At 39.7% G+C, this 13,233-nt stretch overlaps 1 protein-coding gene across 5 annotated transcripts in view; it reads right to left on the bottom strand.

Moving 5' to 3' along the window:
• Mdn1 (midasin AAA ATPase 1) overlaps window positions 1-13,233 on the bottom strand; it is a 160,032-nt gene that overhangs the window by 7,684 nt on the left and 139,115 nt on the right. For 3 of the 5 annotated variants that reach the window (XR_002388006.2, XM_021240695.2, XM_013077965.3), the window contains exons 85-95: window positions 11,814-11,955; window positions 10,730-10,905; window positions 10,079-10,225; window positions 9,411-9,558; window positions 7,295-7,617; window positions 6,760-6,918; window positions 5,557-5,658; window positions 4,695-4,896; window positions 3,028-3,198; window positions 1,737-1,903; window positions 383-469 (exon numbers count right to left, since the gene is read on the bottom strand). Coding sequence is in view for 4 of the 5 variants with exons in the window: in XM_021240695.2 (XP_021096354.2) it covers window positions 383-469; window positions 1,737-1,903; window positions 3,028-3,198; window positions 4,695-4,896; window positions 5,557-5,658; window positions 6,760-6,918; window positions 7,295-7,617; window positions 9,411-9,558; window positions 10,079-10,225; window positions 10,730-10,905; window positions 11,814-11,955 (1,824 nt within the window). In the remaining variant the exon portion in view is untranslated. The remainder of the gene's footprint in view (window positions 1-382; window positions 470-1,736; window positions 1,904-3,027; window positions 3,199-4,694; window positions 4,897-5,556; window positions 5,659-6,759; window positions 6,919-7,294; window positions 7,618-9,410; window positions 9,559-10,078; window positions 10,226-10,729; window positions 10,906-11,813; window positions 11,956-13,233) is intronic. The other 2 variants (XM_021240696.2, XM_021240697.2) reach the window with 1 other exon arrangement.

Raw genomic sequence — 13,233 nt, 5'->3', positions numbered from 1 at the left:
TGTTCATAATGTTAGCCAGTCATGTAGTAGGAAGGTACACAGTAATAGTATGTCAATTGAAGGAATCAGAAAATAGGTTCACAAATACTTACAATGCAGTTTCATAGTTCTATAGATGAACAGAAATACTTCCATAAAAGTAATTAACACATACTTGAACTCACATTAACTGCATAATTGTTACTGATTTTTAGGATCCAGTATAGAATCTACTTTTCCCAAAAATCCTTCCCTGACAAAATCTGAGATAGATACACCTATGTTTATAGTAATTTTTAAGGTATCAGGTTTGTTTGAGGTGGTTGTTTGCTTCTTTCATCTAATAAAGTATGAGTAATTGCGGGGAGGAGAGGTATTTATGAAGAAAACCCCAGTGACTTACTTCTGCATTTCCAGATTCATGCAGCTGCCAGGTTTCCAGCTGTCTCTCCATCTCCTGCCTTAGCTCACTGACATCTTTTAAAAAGGGCTAAGAAAAAAACACAGATAAGAGGTGGCCCAGGTTGGAATCTCCAACTTATCATTAACCGTCTTCCTCCCTGCAATATGAACTTGATGGAGGCAGTCACATCCCTGAGACTCAAAACGTAAGCAAATTTAACAATGCAATACAGGGTGCCAGACGAATGTTCTGCTTTCCATTTTATTTGTTTTTTGGTGGTTTTTTTTGGTACTGGAGATCGAACTCGGGTCCTTGCGCTTGCACAGTAGGCAGTGAAACCACTGAGCTAAATCCCCAGCCCTCTGCTTTCCATTTTAGAGAGACAATATGGATTAAAGGATGCTTTCAACATTTATAAACCCAGCCCAGCCAAACAAAATATTAACTCATTAATAATGAAAATGGTCCCCGATAAATCTATACTGCCATTAAATCAAACTATTAGAGGAAAACAAAAGTTTCTGATTGTAGACATTATGCTAAGATTCTTGTCACTTAACCATCATGAACTGTTAACTGACCCAAAAGTTCTTTAAACAAAGATCTAAGAAGAGCAGAATATAAAGGCCAAGGACCAGACCCATTATCCTAGACAAGTCAGGGCACTGGGACCATTATGGTTTTAACAAGATTGTGGTTCATGTCAAGATGTGCCCCTACAGCCTCATGTGATCATAGGCAGGACTTCTGAAATGTGATTGAATTATGGGGCCTTGTAGCTGGCTTGCTGTTAGGAGCTGGGGTCTTGTTGAAAGAAGTGAGTCACTTCAGGGCATGGCCTAGAAAGCTTTAGCTTCCTCAGCAGCTCCTCCCTTTCACACTCTGCTTCCGGTCCTTCATGCCAACCTGCCTTGGAGTGCAGACTTAAATGTGAGCCAAAATAGTGCTCACTTTGGCAGACATATACTGAAATATGAGCCAAAATAAAAGAAGAAAAGTTTAATTTATGGATGTTGGGTATTTTGTCTCAGTGATGAGGAAAGTGACAGAGACAATGACCCTGAGATTAACCAGATGACACTCTTCCAGCAGTTAAAGACTTGTGGGCTGGGGTATTGCTCACTGGAGGAGGACTTGTCTAGCATGCATGAGGCCCTGGATTCAAACTCTAGCAATGCATTAAAAAAACACAAAAGAGTATTTGTACACCAATAATATTCTTGAAAATTTGATAAGGACACGATAACCCCAGACAATCAGATGTTCCCTAAAGGTCTAAAGACAAAGATCTAAAAAAGCAATTTTAAATTGTTTTGCCAATTATTAAAGCAGCAATTTGTGCAAGTTTTAGTACCTGGAAAATTGTATCCACTAGAAGCTGATGGGCCGTATGAATGGTTGAATCTTGGCTTCTTTCTGGTTTCTTATCTATTGTCTCCTTGTGGGATCTGTCTGTCTTGAGGTCTTCTTGCTCCTCTGCTGTTTTAACAGTGTGGGTCTCCATCTCCATCTCATCAAAGCCTATTTTCATGGGACAGTTTCATTTATTATTATTTATTTATTATTATTATTATTTGCATAAAGAGCCTTTTCTATCGCATATCCTAACAATGAATCAAATTACACTCATTCACTCAATACATTTCTGTATGTTCTTGCTCTCTGAGACAGTCACTGCAAGTTCTTACTACTTTCCCCTCTCCTCACCCTGATGTTGAAAGCAATGCTCTGAGAGGAGAAACAAAGAGGGCTGTACTTTAGTAAGTCTTATAAAGCTGTCTCTTTGGGTCATGTGCATGTAACAGCTTTGATAAAAACAGAAACTAAGGGGGCCAGGGATTTAGCTCAGTGGTGCTGCCGCCTGCCTTGGGCAAGCACAAGATCCCGAGTTCAATCCCTGGTACCAAAAAAAAAGAAAGAAACTAAGGAGTTGAGGGCATAGCTCACTAGTAGAGAGCTTTCCTATCAGGCATGAGGCCCAGGGGTCCAATACTCAGGGGTGCAAAAACAAAAGTAAAACCATTGTTCCATCTTATTGATAGGGAAAATGAGGCAAAGAAAAACAATAATTTGTCTCAATATAAAGTAACAGGCAAACCTGGAGTTTGAATTCAGGGAAATCTAAACTCACAGCTTTGTTGTTCCCACTATAGTAAATGGCAGGACAGTAGACAGTGTCTAACATTCCTGAGAATAGATATAAAAAAGAAAAAGCTTTTGAATTTGGAAGGTTATTTTGAATTTGCAATTATTGCACGGCCCTTTTAAAAATAAACTGCCTGGTGGGCCAGGGATTTAGCTCAGTGGCACCATACCTGCCTTGCAAGCGCAAGGTCCTAAGTTCGATCCGTGGTACAAAAAAACCAAAAAACAACCCTGCCTGGTAACAAGATTTGGTTAGTGTTACCAAATAGGTAGAATCCAAAATATCTCCCAAACGGCATACTGTGTTAAAGGTTTGGTAATTAGCTGATGGGCTCCATCTTTTTCAACCAAACAAAATACAGTCAAATTATTATTTGCTCAGGTAATTACCTGAGCCATGGGTTAGAATATGAAACAGGAAAGACCAGACTAAATTACAGGCCAGAGAACTGACATCTCTACGACAGCTTAGGGGAGGTTTGGTCACTAGCAGGACCTACTGGGAGCTGCCATGTTTCCTGACTTGACTTCGTCTGGCTTCAGCTGCTCCGTGTCTACTGTTCTAAGTTCTTCCTGCTCCTCCAAATCCATGAGGGCATCCTCTGTCTCCTCCTCTTCCTGATCCCTGCTGGACTCTTTTGCAGTATGTTGTTGCTCTTTGCTGGCCACATCTGCGAAAAGTGCACATATATTAGCAAGCTTAGGTTTTTGCAGAACAAAGCAATGAGTGCGTGATGGTAATTGACACAATGTAACTAGACACATGACCAGTGACCACAGTAATAGTGTTTAACTGGGATCTTACTAGTATTACCACAAAATGAACTAAGATAAACAGTTTGGGCACATGACTCAGAACAGCTAATGAAAATCATACTCTGCCAGGGATTTAGCTCAGTGGTTCCACCACCTGTGCAAGTACAAGGACCCAAGTTTGATCCTAGGTACAAAAAAAAAAAAAAAAAGTTGGAAAATCATCCTCTGTCACCAACCTGAAGGTAAAGTGTAGTTTACCAAAAGTTTAAAGAGTATTTAAGCCAAACATGGTGCCACAACCTATAACCCCAGCACTATGGGAGGCTGAAGTAGGAAGATCACAAGTTTGAAGCCAACTAAGGTAATTTAGTGAGACTGTCTCAAGAAATTAAAAAAGAGCTGAGGAAGTAGCTTAGTGCAAAGGCCCTGGGTTCAATCTCCCCCTCTCCTGCTCTTTCCCTCTATTACAAAAAATAAAAATGGTTAAAAAAAAAAAGGAACCCAGACCAACAATGAAATCACAGCACTGTAATCTTAGAAAAATTGTTAACCTTCTTTGGCCGTGGTGTGCTCACCTCTACAGGACCTATCCTAGCTCATGCAGCAAAGGCTCAGAGACGTTTTGGACACAAAGCAAAAGATCAATACATGGTACTTCTTGTTTTTAAAGTGTAGACAGGACTTGTAGACAGCTTACCTCAGTCCACTTAGGTCAAAGTTTTAGAATAGTATTCCTCTCTGTGCCTAGATCAGGGGAGGAATCTATGCTCTGTGCCCTTCTGGTCACATTCAGGTCATTTAGAATGACAAATGCAAAGACAAAGATCCACAGGAGGGTGCTGACACACTGCCTGAAGTGGTAGGAGCTGGACCAATTATAGTTTTCAGTAAATGTTGTTCTCAGTTCAAGTAAGTGTGGACAGAAAGACAAAGTTAATCTACTACAGAATAGTCATTTTTATACCATCTTTATAGCTAGATTATTAACACTAATTTATATACTAGGAATGAAACCACCAAGAGTACTAGAATCCTTTCTGTGCTGAGAATTTTTCTCCCTCACTTCTTCACTTACAAGTAAAAACATACAACTCAAGTTCACACCCCCTGCCACCGTAGAGACTTACCTGGAGATGACCATGAAAAAGTATTCAGTAGGAAACCCTGAGATCAACAGTGGGTTTGGATTTGGCTAACTGTTCACAGGATATTTAGAACCCTAAGCATTTGAAACTAAAACCAAATTGTATTTCTGCATTAGAGAAATACTCTTATTTATTCTGTACTTCTTTTTAGAGTGAAAATAGTTCAGAGACATTTCCTCTCTAATTTGCCTGGCAAGCCCATAGTTGCATGGCCTAAGATTTCAGAGAGAGCTCAGTGAGCAAAAGAAGCCTTTCCTGCACCATACCATAGGTCTGTGCGTCGTATGTATCGCTGCCTTGTTTAATGTGCTCAAATGCATCCGAATCTTCCACCTGGGTGCGGGGCTCTGATGGCCCCTGTTCAGCCTGGCTGTCGTTATCCACAGTCTTCAGCCTCTTATGCACATGCTCATTGTAATCACCCACTGAGCGCTCATTGTCAGCCTGCCCAGGTTTCCTCTTAAAACTCTGAGGGGAAATAATAAGGAAATTCATCAGAACTTTGTCTGTAATGACAAAAGACTCAAGGAACCATAGTAAACTAGGTATAGTCATACAACAGTGAAATTCAGTGCAGCTATTAAAACAGAGAGAATGAGGCTTGTATATACTTGATCTATTTTTATATCTGAAATACAGGAAGTGAAAAATTTCATTTACACATAAATCTGTATCTACAATAGATATGAGGAAAACCTCTCTAAAAGATGATAAAACTAGTAGCATTAATTTGCTGTGGGAATGGTCCCTTAGGTGGCTTGAGGACAGGACAGCATACCTTTTTAGGGGATTTGTTTTTATATAGTAATTTTATGAGCATGAATTATACCTCATTTTAAAAAACCTAGTAACAGTGAAAAAAGTAAGACTGGTTGGTGCTGGACAGCAGGGAAACAGGACTGGGCTCTAAGGCTCTGGAACAGGAAGAGGTTGGGAGTGCAGGGAAGAAGCCCCAGTGACAGGTTCCCACTGGGAGAACCCCTTAGTCCTGGTCTACTCAGTCAGGCTGTCATCATCACGTCTGGTGGGGTAGCAGAGGTTGGAGGCATTTTTTTAACCTACTAAGTTTTAGAGCATCTTTTTCTACATACAGATTTCACGTAAGTTTAGTTGAAGAGTGATAGAAACCTGTGTATTTTTTCTGGTGTGTTTTTGGGAGGCCAACCGGGCAATCAAGTTGGATTCGTGGCCTTCTGCCTGGTTTGCGTCTGCGGTTCCACTTCCGTGTTCCTAGGAAATCCAAACCATGAAAGAATGAGATGCAGAAGCTATTACAAATACTGGTTACTGTGCTGCACAGTGTATAATTCTCCCACCATTACGCTCATCTCAGACCCAGCTAATCTGGCTACCTATCTGGCTGCTCTGGAACTCCCCAGCCCACTTGGGACAGAAAAACAGAGGTGTCAAGACCCATATTAGTCCACTCTCCTTGGTGTCTTTGCTCTGCAAGGCTGATGGGTTGATTGTCTACAAAAACAAAACATCTTACACCAAAGGGAAGACAGACCTCAGAGTTAGAAACTAGGCATCATCATCAACCAGCTGACCACCCTTTGGGTTTGTCATTTAACTTCACTGAGGCTTATTTTGCTCAAATATAAAACGCAGAAAATAGCAAAAACTATATTATCTATCTCAGGGCCATTATGGAAACTTAATGTAAATGCTAAGCATACAGGTGCTTAATGTATGATGGTGGGGAGGTATAAGAAGTACAGTTGGCATTATTGGTGAGTAAATGGCCTCAAAGAGGCGTATCACAAAGTCCTCTGATATTCAGTGCTGTTTAATAATACAAATGACACCTGAACTGTAAGCATACCACAACACTTTTCCAGCAGATCAAGGAACAAAGTGCTTTGGTTTTTAAATTAAAATGTTTAGAAGCCTTATGAAGTGCAAGGAAAAGTAACTTACCCTAAAAGACACATGGGTGCATAAAGTCTAAATTAACCCTTCCTTCCTTAGAAGCTTTCTGAAAAGCCATATGAACCAGATTTTCCTATTGAGAACTACCAGTCTAGTAACTTTTCCTTATTAAGCATATCACTTAAATAAGCCTGTAGCAAATATTTTGAGGTTTGTCCTGAGTGGCAGATAAAAATGCGTATACAATCATTTTCCAAAAATCAGGGCCAGGGATGTAGCTCAGTGGCACCGTGCTTGCCTCCCAAACGCAAGGTCCTGAGTTCAATCCCCGGTACCAAACAAAAACAAAAACAAAAATCAACAGTAGCATAAAAGACCACACGTAAACCAACTATGGCAAAAGAAAATGTGATGTCAGACAAGAAGAGGCAGCGGGCCCAGGCAATGAAGATGGCTCACCTCTTTCCCCTGCTCCTTCTCAGGTGCAGCCCCAGCCAGCTCCACAGCCTGTGTGCTCTGCACATTCTCCACACCAGTCTGCCCACAGGACGCGTGTTCCTTCCTCTCAGCAGCTTCTGGCTCCTGCTCTTCTGTATCAGATTTCTCTCCTCCTCCTTCCTGGTTCAGCAAAGAAATTAAACAGCATTGAATGTACTGGGAGGAGATGAGCCTGAGTAGGAGTCTGGGCAGCAAGCAGGCTCCCCACTCTACAAAAAGAAATTGGCCGGAGGGGATCTTTAAACAGAAACTTAAAAGTCTTTTGGAGCGCCATCTGGTGGAAAAATATTCTAAAGGAGATTCTGAGTAACTGGAAATAAAGCATTTTCTCCTCCCCTTTTTTGTTTGTTTTTTGAGACAGGGTCTCACTCTGTAATTCAGGCTGGCCTTGCAGCAATCTTCTAGTCTCAGCCTCCTAAATGCTGGGATTACAGGTGTGCACCACCACACCCAGCTCCTATTTTAACCAAAGAAAAAGCCACACGTCCCATAATACCTGGGACTGCAGACTTTGATCAAGAGGAATGCTCTTTTCTCCCCCTTCCTTGGTGTCTTCCCTGTGCTCTTCTTCCAGAGACTGCTGCTGCTTCTCTGAGTTTTCTTCAGGGTGTTCGGCACTATCTGTGTCCTGGTCATCAGCTCCTGTGTCCATCTCCTCCTCCCTTTCCACATTGTCATCCCCACTGGGGTTTTCCTCAGGTGCAGGTGCACCTTCACCTTCACTCTGGTCAGCCTCAGTCTCTTCGTTCATTTCCTCAGTTTCATGGTCTGCTTCTTCTGTATCTACTGATTTTTCTTTGATCTCCAATGGATTTTCTTCTGGGTAGATACAACAAAGAAGGAACTCAGGGCCGGGGATTTAGCTCAGTGGTTTCGCTGCCTGCTGTGCAAGCGCAAGGACCCGAGTTTGATCCCCAGTACCAAAAAAAAAAAAACAAAGGAACTCAGAATTCTTTAAACTTACAATTTCTTAAACTGGGAAGCAGTTATGCAGAGCTTTTATTATCCTGTAAGCCAGGGATTGGCAGACTACAGCCCAAAGGTCAAACCTGGCCTTCCACATATTTCTGTCAGTGAAGTTTTACTGAAACACAGCCACATCCATTCTTTTACCTATATATAGCCCACAGCTGCTCTCATACTGCAACTAGAGAACTGAGTATATGCAATAGCACGCTTATGGACTGAACAGCGTAAAATATTTAGCTTATATTTTATGGGAAAATGTTTGCCCACCCCTGTCCTAAACCATATTCTTGTGTTACACACATTCATTTCAATGGTGTATTTTAATTTTTTTAAAAAGGTAATCTACTTTAAAAATCATAATCTGAAAAATCCCAACAGGAAAATGTAAGTTTAATGCTCAGTTATCACTGCTGTTATTAGTAGATATCATTATCACACACAGAAAATACACCGCACATTCAAATGGAAACAATCTTATTTGTACAAGTTACACTTTGGTTGTTCATAAATCAGTTCACTTCATTAGCAAGTAATTTAAAATAATTGTTCCTGGGCCAGGGATTTAGCTCAGTGGTTTCGCCACCTGCTGTGCAAGCAAAAGGACCAGAGTTCGATCCCCAGTACCAAAAAAAAATTTAAAAATTGTTCCTTAGTATGTGTACACAATATCCTAAGTGAGCCTGGTTATTTCAAAGTACATAGCTTGTTACACTCTCAGTGGGTTAATCTTAATTTTAGGTCTGGTTGATTGTTGACTTCAGGGCTTTAGTCAGATTCCAAAATTGCGTTTTTCTATGAATGGTACGTACCTCTTATTCTCTACCTTGCTAGTTTTGTTCCTATATGATATCTTTATTTATATATATGTATGTATATATATTTAGATATTTAAAAATAGCTTTTTAAAGTTTCTTTCTTTTTTGGTACCGGGGATCGAACTCTGGTCCTTGCGCTTGCGAAGCAGGCAGTGGAACCACTGAGCTAAATCCCCAGCCCAATAGCTTTTCAAAGTATGTAACATCTGAGTGAAGCTAACTCACATCTCTGTCTACTTAACTAATCAGCATGGAGACCCTTCATTGTGAGTGGCTTCCTATACAGTACTCCACTAGAGAGCACGCCCTTGAGGGCCACTAGGGTTAAAAAGTTGATGACAAAGGCATTGATTACTGTCATGTGCATGGATTTTCTTGGAATTATTCAGTTTCATTCCCCTTATAATGACTGCATATTTCAGAAAAAAAACAAAACAATCAATAACTGAAATCATCATTTCCCTGAAAGAACTGTACCTGGGCTACATGAGAAGCCTGGAAATACGCCAAGAGTGCATAGTGTTGATGATCAACTCACAAGATGGAAACACAGTAATAGTTCTGGAGAGATGGAGCTGTGGGTGGCAACACACCACCAGGGCACAGCAATGCCAAGATACAGGACAGGAAGTGTCAGATCTGCTAGCTTATCAGCTCTAGGTCCACTCACATGAGAAACATTATAAATGAAAAGCAAACCATTTTCTCAAATTGGAAGTGAGCTAACCAGACAATATATATGAACTGGCTCTGACACCTGACTCGCTCTCTGGAGAGAAAAGTTATTGTTCATGATCAATGACTTCTTTGGGTTTCGGAAAGACTTACCTTCTCCTTCCTCATTGTCTGTGTCCTCACCCCCATTCTTGTCTTCACTGTCAAGGTCCAAGTTATCTGGAAGGTCCAAGGCCTCTGGTTCTGGAAGCTTTTCCTGATTGCCATGGTAAGGGTCCACCTCATTCTCATCATACTCTCTCTTTGGGGTAATAAGGGAGAATTGCCAGTATTGTTATTAAAAACATACAACAGAAAAAGAACATTTTAAAAACCAGAATGCACATAAAATTAACTCTTAAGTATTTATACCACACCAAAAGAATACCCTGTCTCTCTTCCCTAAAATTATTATTAAAGCACACTTTAGTACTTTAGTAGCATTTTTAGGCCTTTCGTATTAGAATTTCAAATTTCAACTTCTGTTAGGAAGGATAACAGGCCCTGTTTTACTTTAATCTCAAAGAAAAAACTTATGAGAATAAAGAACCACATGTTTTAGCTTCCAAACTACAGCCCAAGTCCAAACACCATCCATACTCATCAGTAACCAATACATATTTTATGTCCATTTAAGAGCTTCTGTTGCACATTTCTTTTATAAAGCAGTGGGATAAAAATCAAGGACTAGGGAAAAAATGTATTGAAACACTCTAAGAACTATACAAAGCAGGGGCCCTGGTCTTGACACAGGACCCACATGAGTTTCAAATCCGTATTACCTCATCTATTTGTTCATTAATTTTGTCTTGGCTTTGTCCACCATCATCGGATTCTGCTTTTTCTTCTTTCTTATTTTGCTGGTTTTTATCTTTGTCCAAATTCCCAGCATCCAAGTTGTCATCTTTAGCAACAAGTTCAGAATCTTCCTACATGACACAGTAGGAAAAATAAGTTCATCACAATCAAGCCAAGAAACTTTCTGCATGAATTAACTCTGCTTAATGTAGCCCCCTTAGACATGGATAATTTCTGCCTATTAGGTGTGCCCTACAGAAATATGCACAACCTGCAGAACAGTTCAAGTCTGCCCAGACTGCAAAAAGAATAACAACTCTTTGAGTGGTGGGTATGATTATTAGATGCATCACACTGTAACTGCATGTTATAACCCAGCCTGGAATCCTCCTAAACTAGGACTAGAGAAAGTCAATAACCAATGAGAGAACTAGTTTAGAGAATCTGTTCTAAACCTTAACTTCCCTCCTCCATAAAACATGGGACTCATGTCAGGCTACTCTTTTAGCTGTGCATACAATCAATGAGACTAGAGAAAAAAGGAAAAAAGGAAGAGAAGAAAAGTGACAGATGGTAGGAAGATTACCTCCTCTCTTAGTCTGTGGAGTTTGGGGATAGGGAAATCTTTTAATTACCTCATCCATTCCTGGTCCAGTTTCTTCAGTTTTATTGTCCTCTTCATCATCATCATCGTCTTCATCGTCATCACCCCAAAGCCTCTCATCTAGTTTGTCAGCTTCCTCACCATTGAGATCGCCCATCTGTTTATCCAGTTCTTTGCCCTCACTATCTGATTTATCATCCTCCTCTTCTGAAAGGAAAGGCACTGAGCTTACTTATTAGGCAGATCCCCCAAATGACCCCATCTTCTGTATTTATAAAAGGCACAACAACCACTTCTTGACAAGGGTCCCATGTGGGATTTACTTCAGTTCTGCTGTATTTTGCATGCTGGATGAGTAAGACTGAAATGTGTGAATAAACAGTAAGAAGAGTGCTGTCAGGGTATCAGGATCTAGCCCCGGGGAAATGCCCGTTATGGGACTCAGCAACCTCCCTGGGCTTCAGTTTCTTACCTATGGAGTGATTGACAGGATCAGGTGATTTCTGAGCCACTTCCTCCCATCTCCAAAATATTGATTTCTATGATTTTATCAAATATCTAAATCAGAACTAAAACAGATTACAGAACTGTATGTGGTCTGTATGTGTGTGTGTGTTGTGTGCGCACGCGTGTGTGTGTATATACACACATACATACATACATACCATACATGGAAAACATACATCAGTTTGTTAAGTGGCTTGAGTGGTAGGCCTAGGGGTCTTATTTCTTTCCCATTTTCGTTCCGACAAATGTCTATTATATTTCTAATTATGGAGAAAGCTTATTTTTAAAAAAGTACCCAGAACAACTTGCTTCAGGTTGACAATCACTCTCTATTAGAGATGGAAACTTGCCCTTCTGGGGTTCCCCAAAGTACATGGCTAATAGGAGGCAGCCAGGACATCAGTCAGGTTTACTCAAGAAGCATCTGCAGAACTTCTGCCTCACTGGGATGATAACAGTACACCAAGCTGCTGAGGTTGTCATATGCAGTTATACAGGGAATCAGAGTTTTTCAAGAGATTGCAGTAGACCTATTGAGAACCTGTAATTTCCTAGATAAAACATTTATGCTTTCAAAAATAAGACTCAAGTGACAAGTAGTCTCACACCTTGTTCTTCAAGCACCCCATCATGCATTTTCCCATCAAAGTCCTCTGACATCTCAATGGCGTTATCTTCGCCCTTAATATCAGATTTTGAGTCAGGCTCTTCATTGTCCTTTTCTTGTCCCTTCTGAAATGAATCTTCTACCTGTATCAAAAAGCATTATAGAAAACATAAACAGGGCTAGGGATTTAGCTCAGTGGCGCCGCCTCCTGCCTCGAAAGCACAAGGTCCTGAGTTCAATCACCAGTACCAAAAAAAAAAAAAAAAAAAGAGAAAACATAAACAGAAGTTTAAACTGTACTAAGATTTACTTTAGTTCTGTAATGTAAATGCCAAGACTAACAGTGTAAATGTATTCTGGGGAGAGAAAAAAGACCCAATAGCCACATGCAGTAATTTATTAAAAACTTATTTTAATTACTCAAGTTAACTTTCACTTTGTGGCTTTTGTGATCAGAGAATACGGGATTTTGTTTAGGTTTTCTTCACAGGAGTTTAAAAAAAACTTTCTCAACACTCCAAAGATATGTTAAAAGAATATGTATTGTTTTCAAAGATTGAAAAAATTAGGGGCCAGGGATTTAGCTCAGTGGTTCCCCAGAAGCGCAAGGTCCCGAGTTCAATCCCTGGTACTAAAAAAAAAACAACAGCAACAACAAAAAGATTAAAAGAACTCTATTGTTATCCAAATCTTTTATATCTAGTTTTATCACTTTGATCTCTGAAAGACAAGATGGTACTCCGCCGTGAATATAATTTTATTCATTTTTTCTTAATGGTACCACAATTTAAATAATTTCCTTCTGCTAAATATTTGAATCATTTTACAATTTTCACCACTATATAATGAACATCCTTGTATAAACATACATATATGCTCATATTTATTTATCTTTGACCCTTACTAGCATTTCTGTATGGAAACATGGGATTACTGGATCAAAGAATATACATAATGGGCCGGGGATTTAGCTCAGTGGTTCCACCGCCTGCCTTGAAAGCACATGGTCCTGAGTTTGATCCCTGGTACCAAAAAAAAAAAAAAAGAGAGAGAGAGAGAGATACGTAATTTAAAAATTTACCAAATACTGCCAAATGTTCTGATAGCTTTTTATCCCACTTAAGGTTTTGGATTGTACTTTTTTTTTTAAGCTTTCACCTTCTTAAAAAACTTAATTTCTTTTCCTTTAGAAAAATAGTATGGTTAAGTCAGAAATATATAGAAAAGCCAAAATAACAAAGGCAGAGTTCTACCATATAAACACTAACATTGCCCTCTTAGTTTTTAATTTCTTTGCAATTTTCCTTGCCAAGAAAGAGAAGGAATTGTTTTGTTTCAAAAAATAGCTGTAATTGGAACTGGTTATTTTTAATAGCTGTAACCATAGCCTTGAATACAAATTTATGATCTGATTTAGATTT

Source organism: Heterocephalus glaber, unplaced genomic scaffold, assembly GCF_053883595.1.
Source record: "Heterocephalus glaber isolate CG9 unplaced genomic scaffold, H.glaber_assembly_v1.0 deba00001523, whole genome shotgun sequence".
In the NCBI taxonomy this organism is placed as follows: domain Eukaryota; kingdom Metazoa; phylum Chordata; class Mammalia; order Rodentia; family Bathyergidae; genus Heterocephalus; species Heterocephalus glaber.
This window is presented reverse-complemented; position numbering and strand designations above follow the sequence as displayed.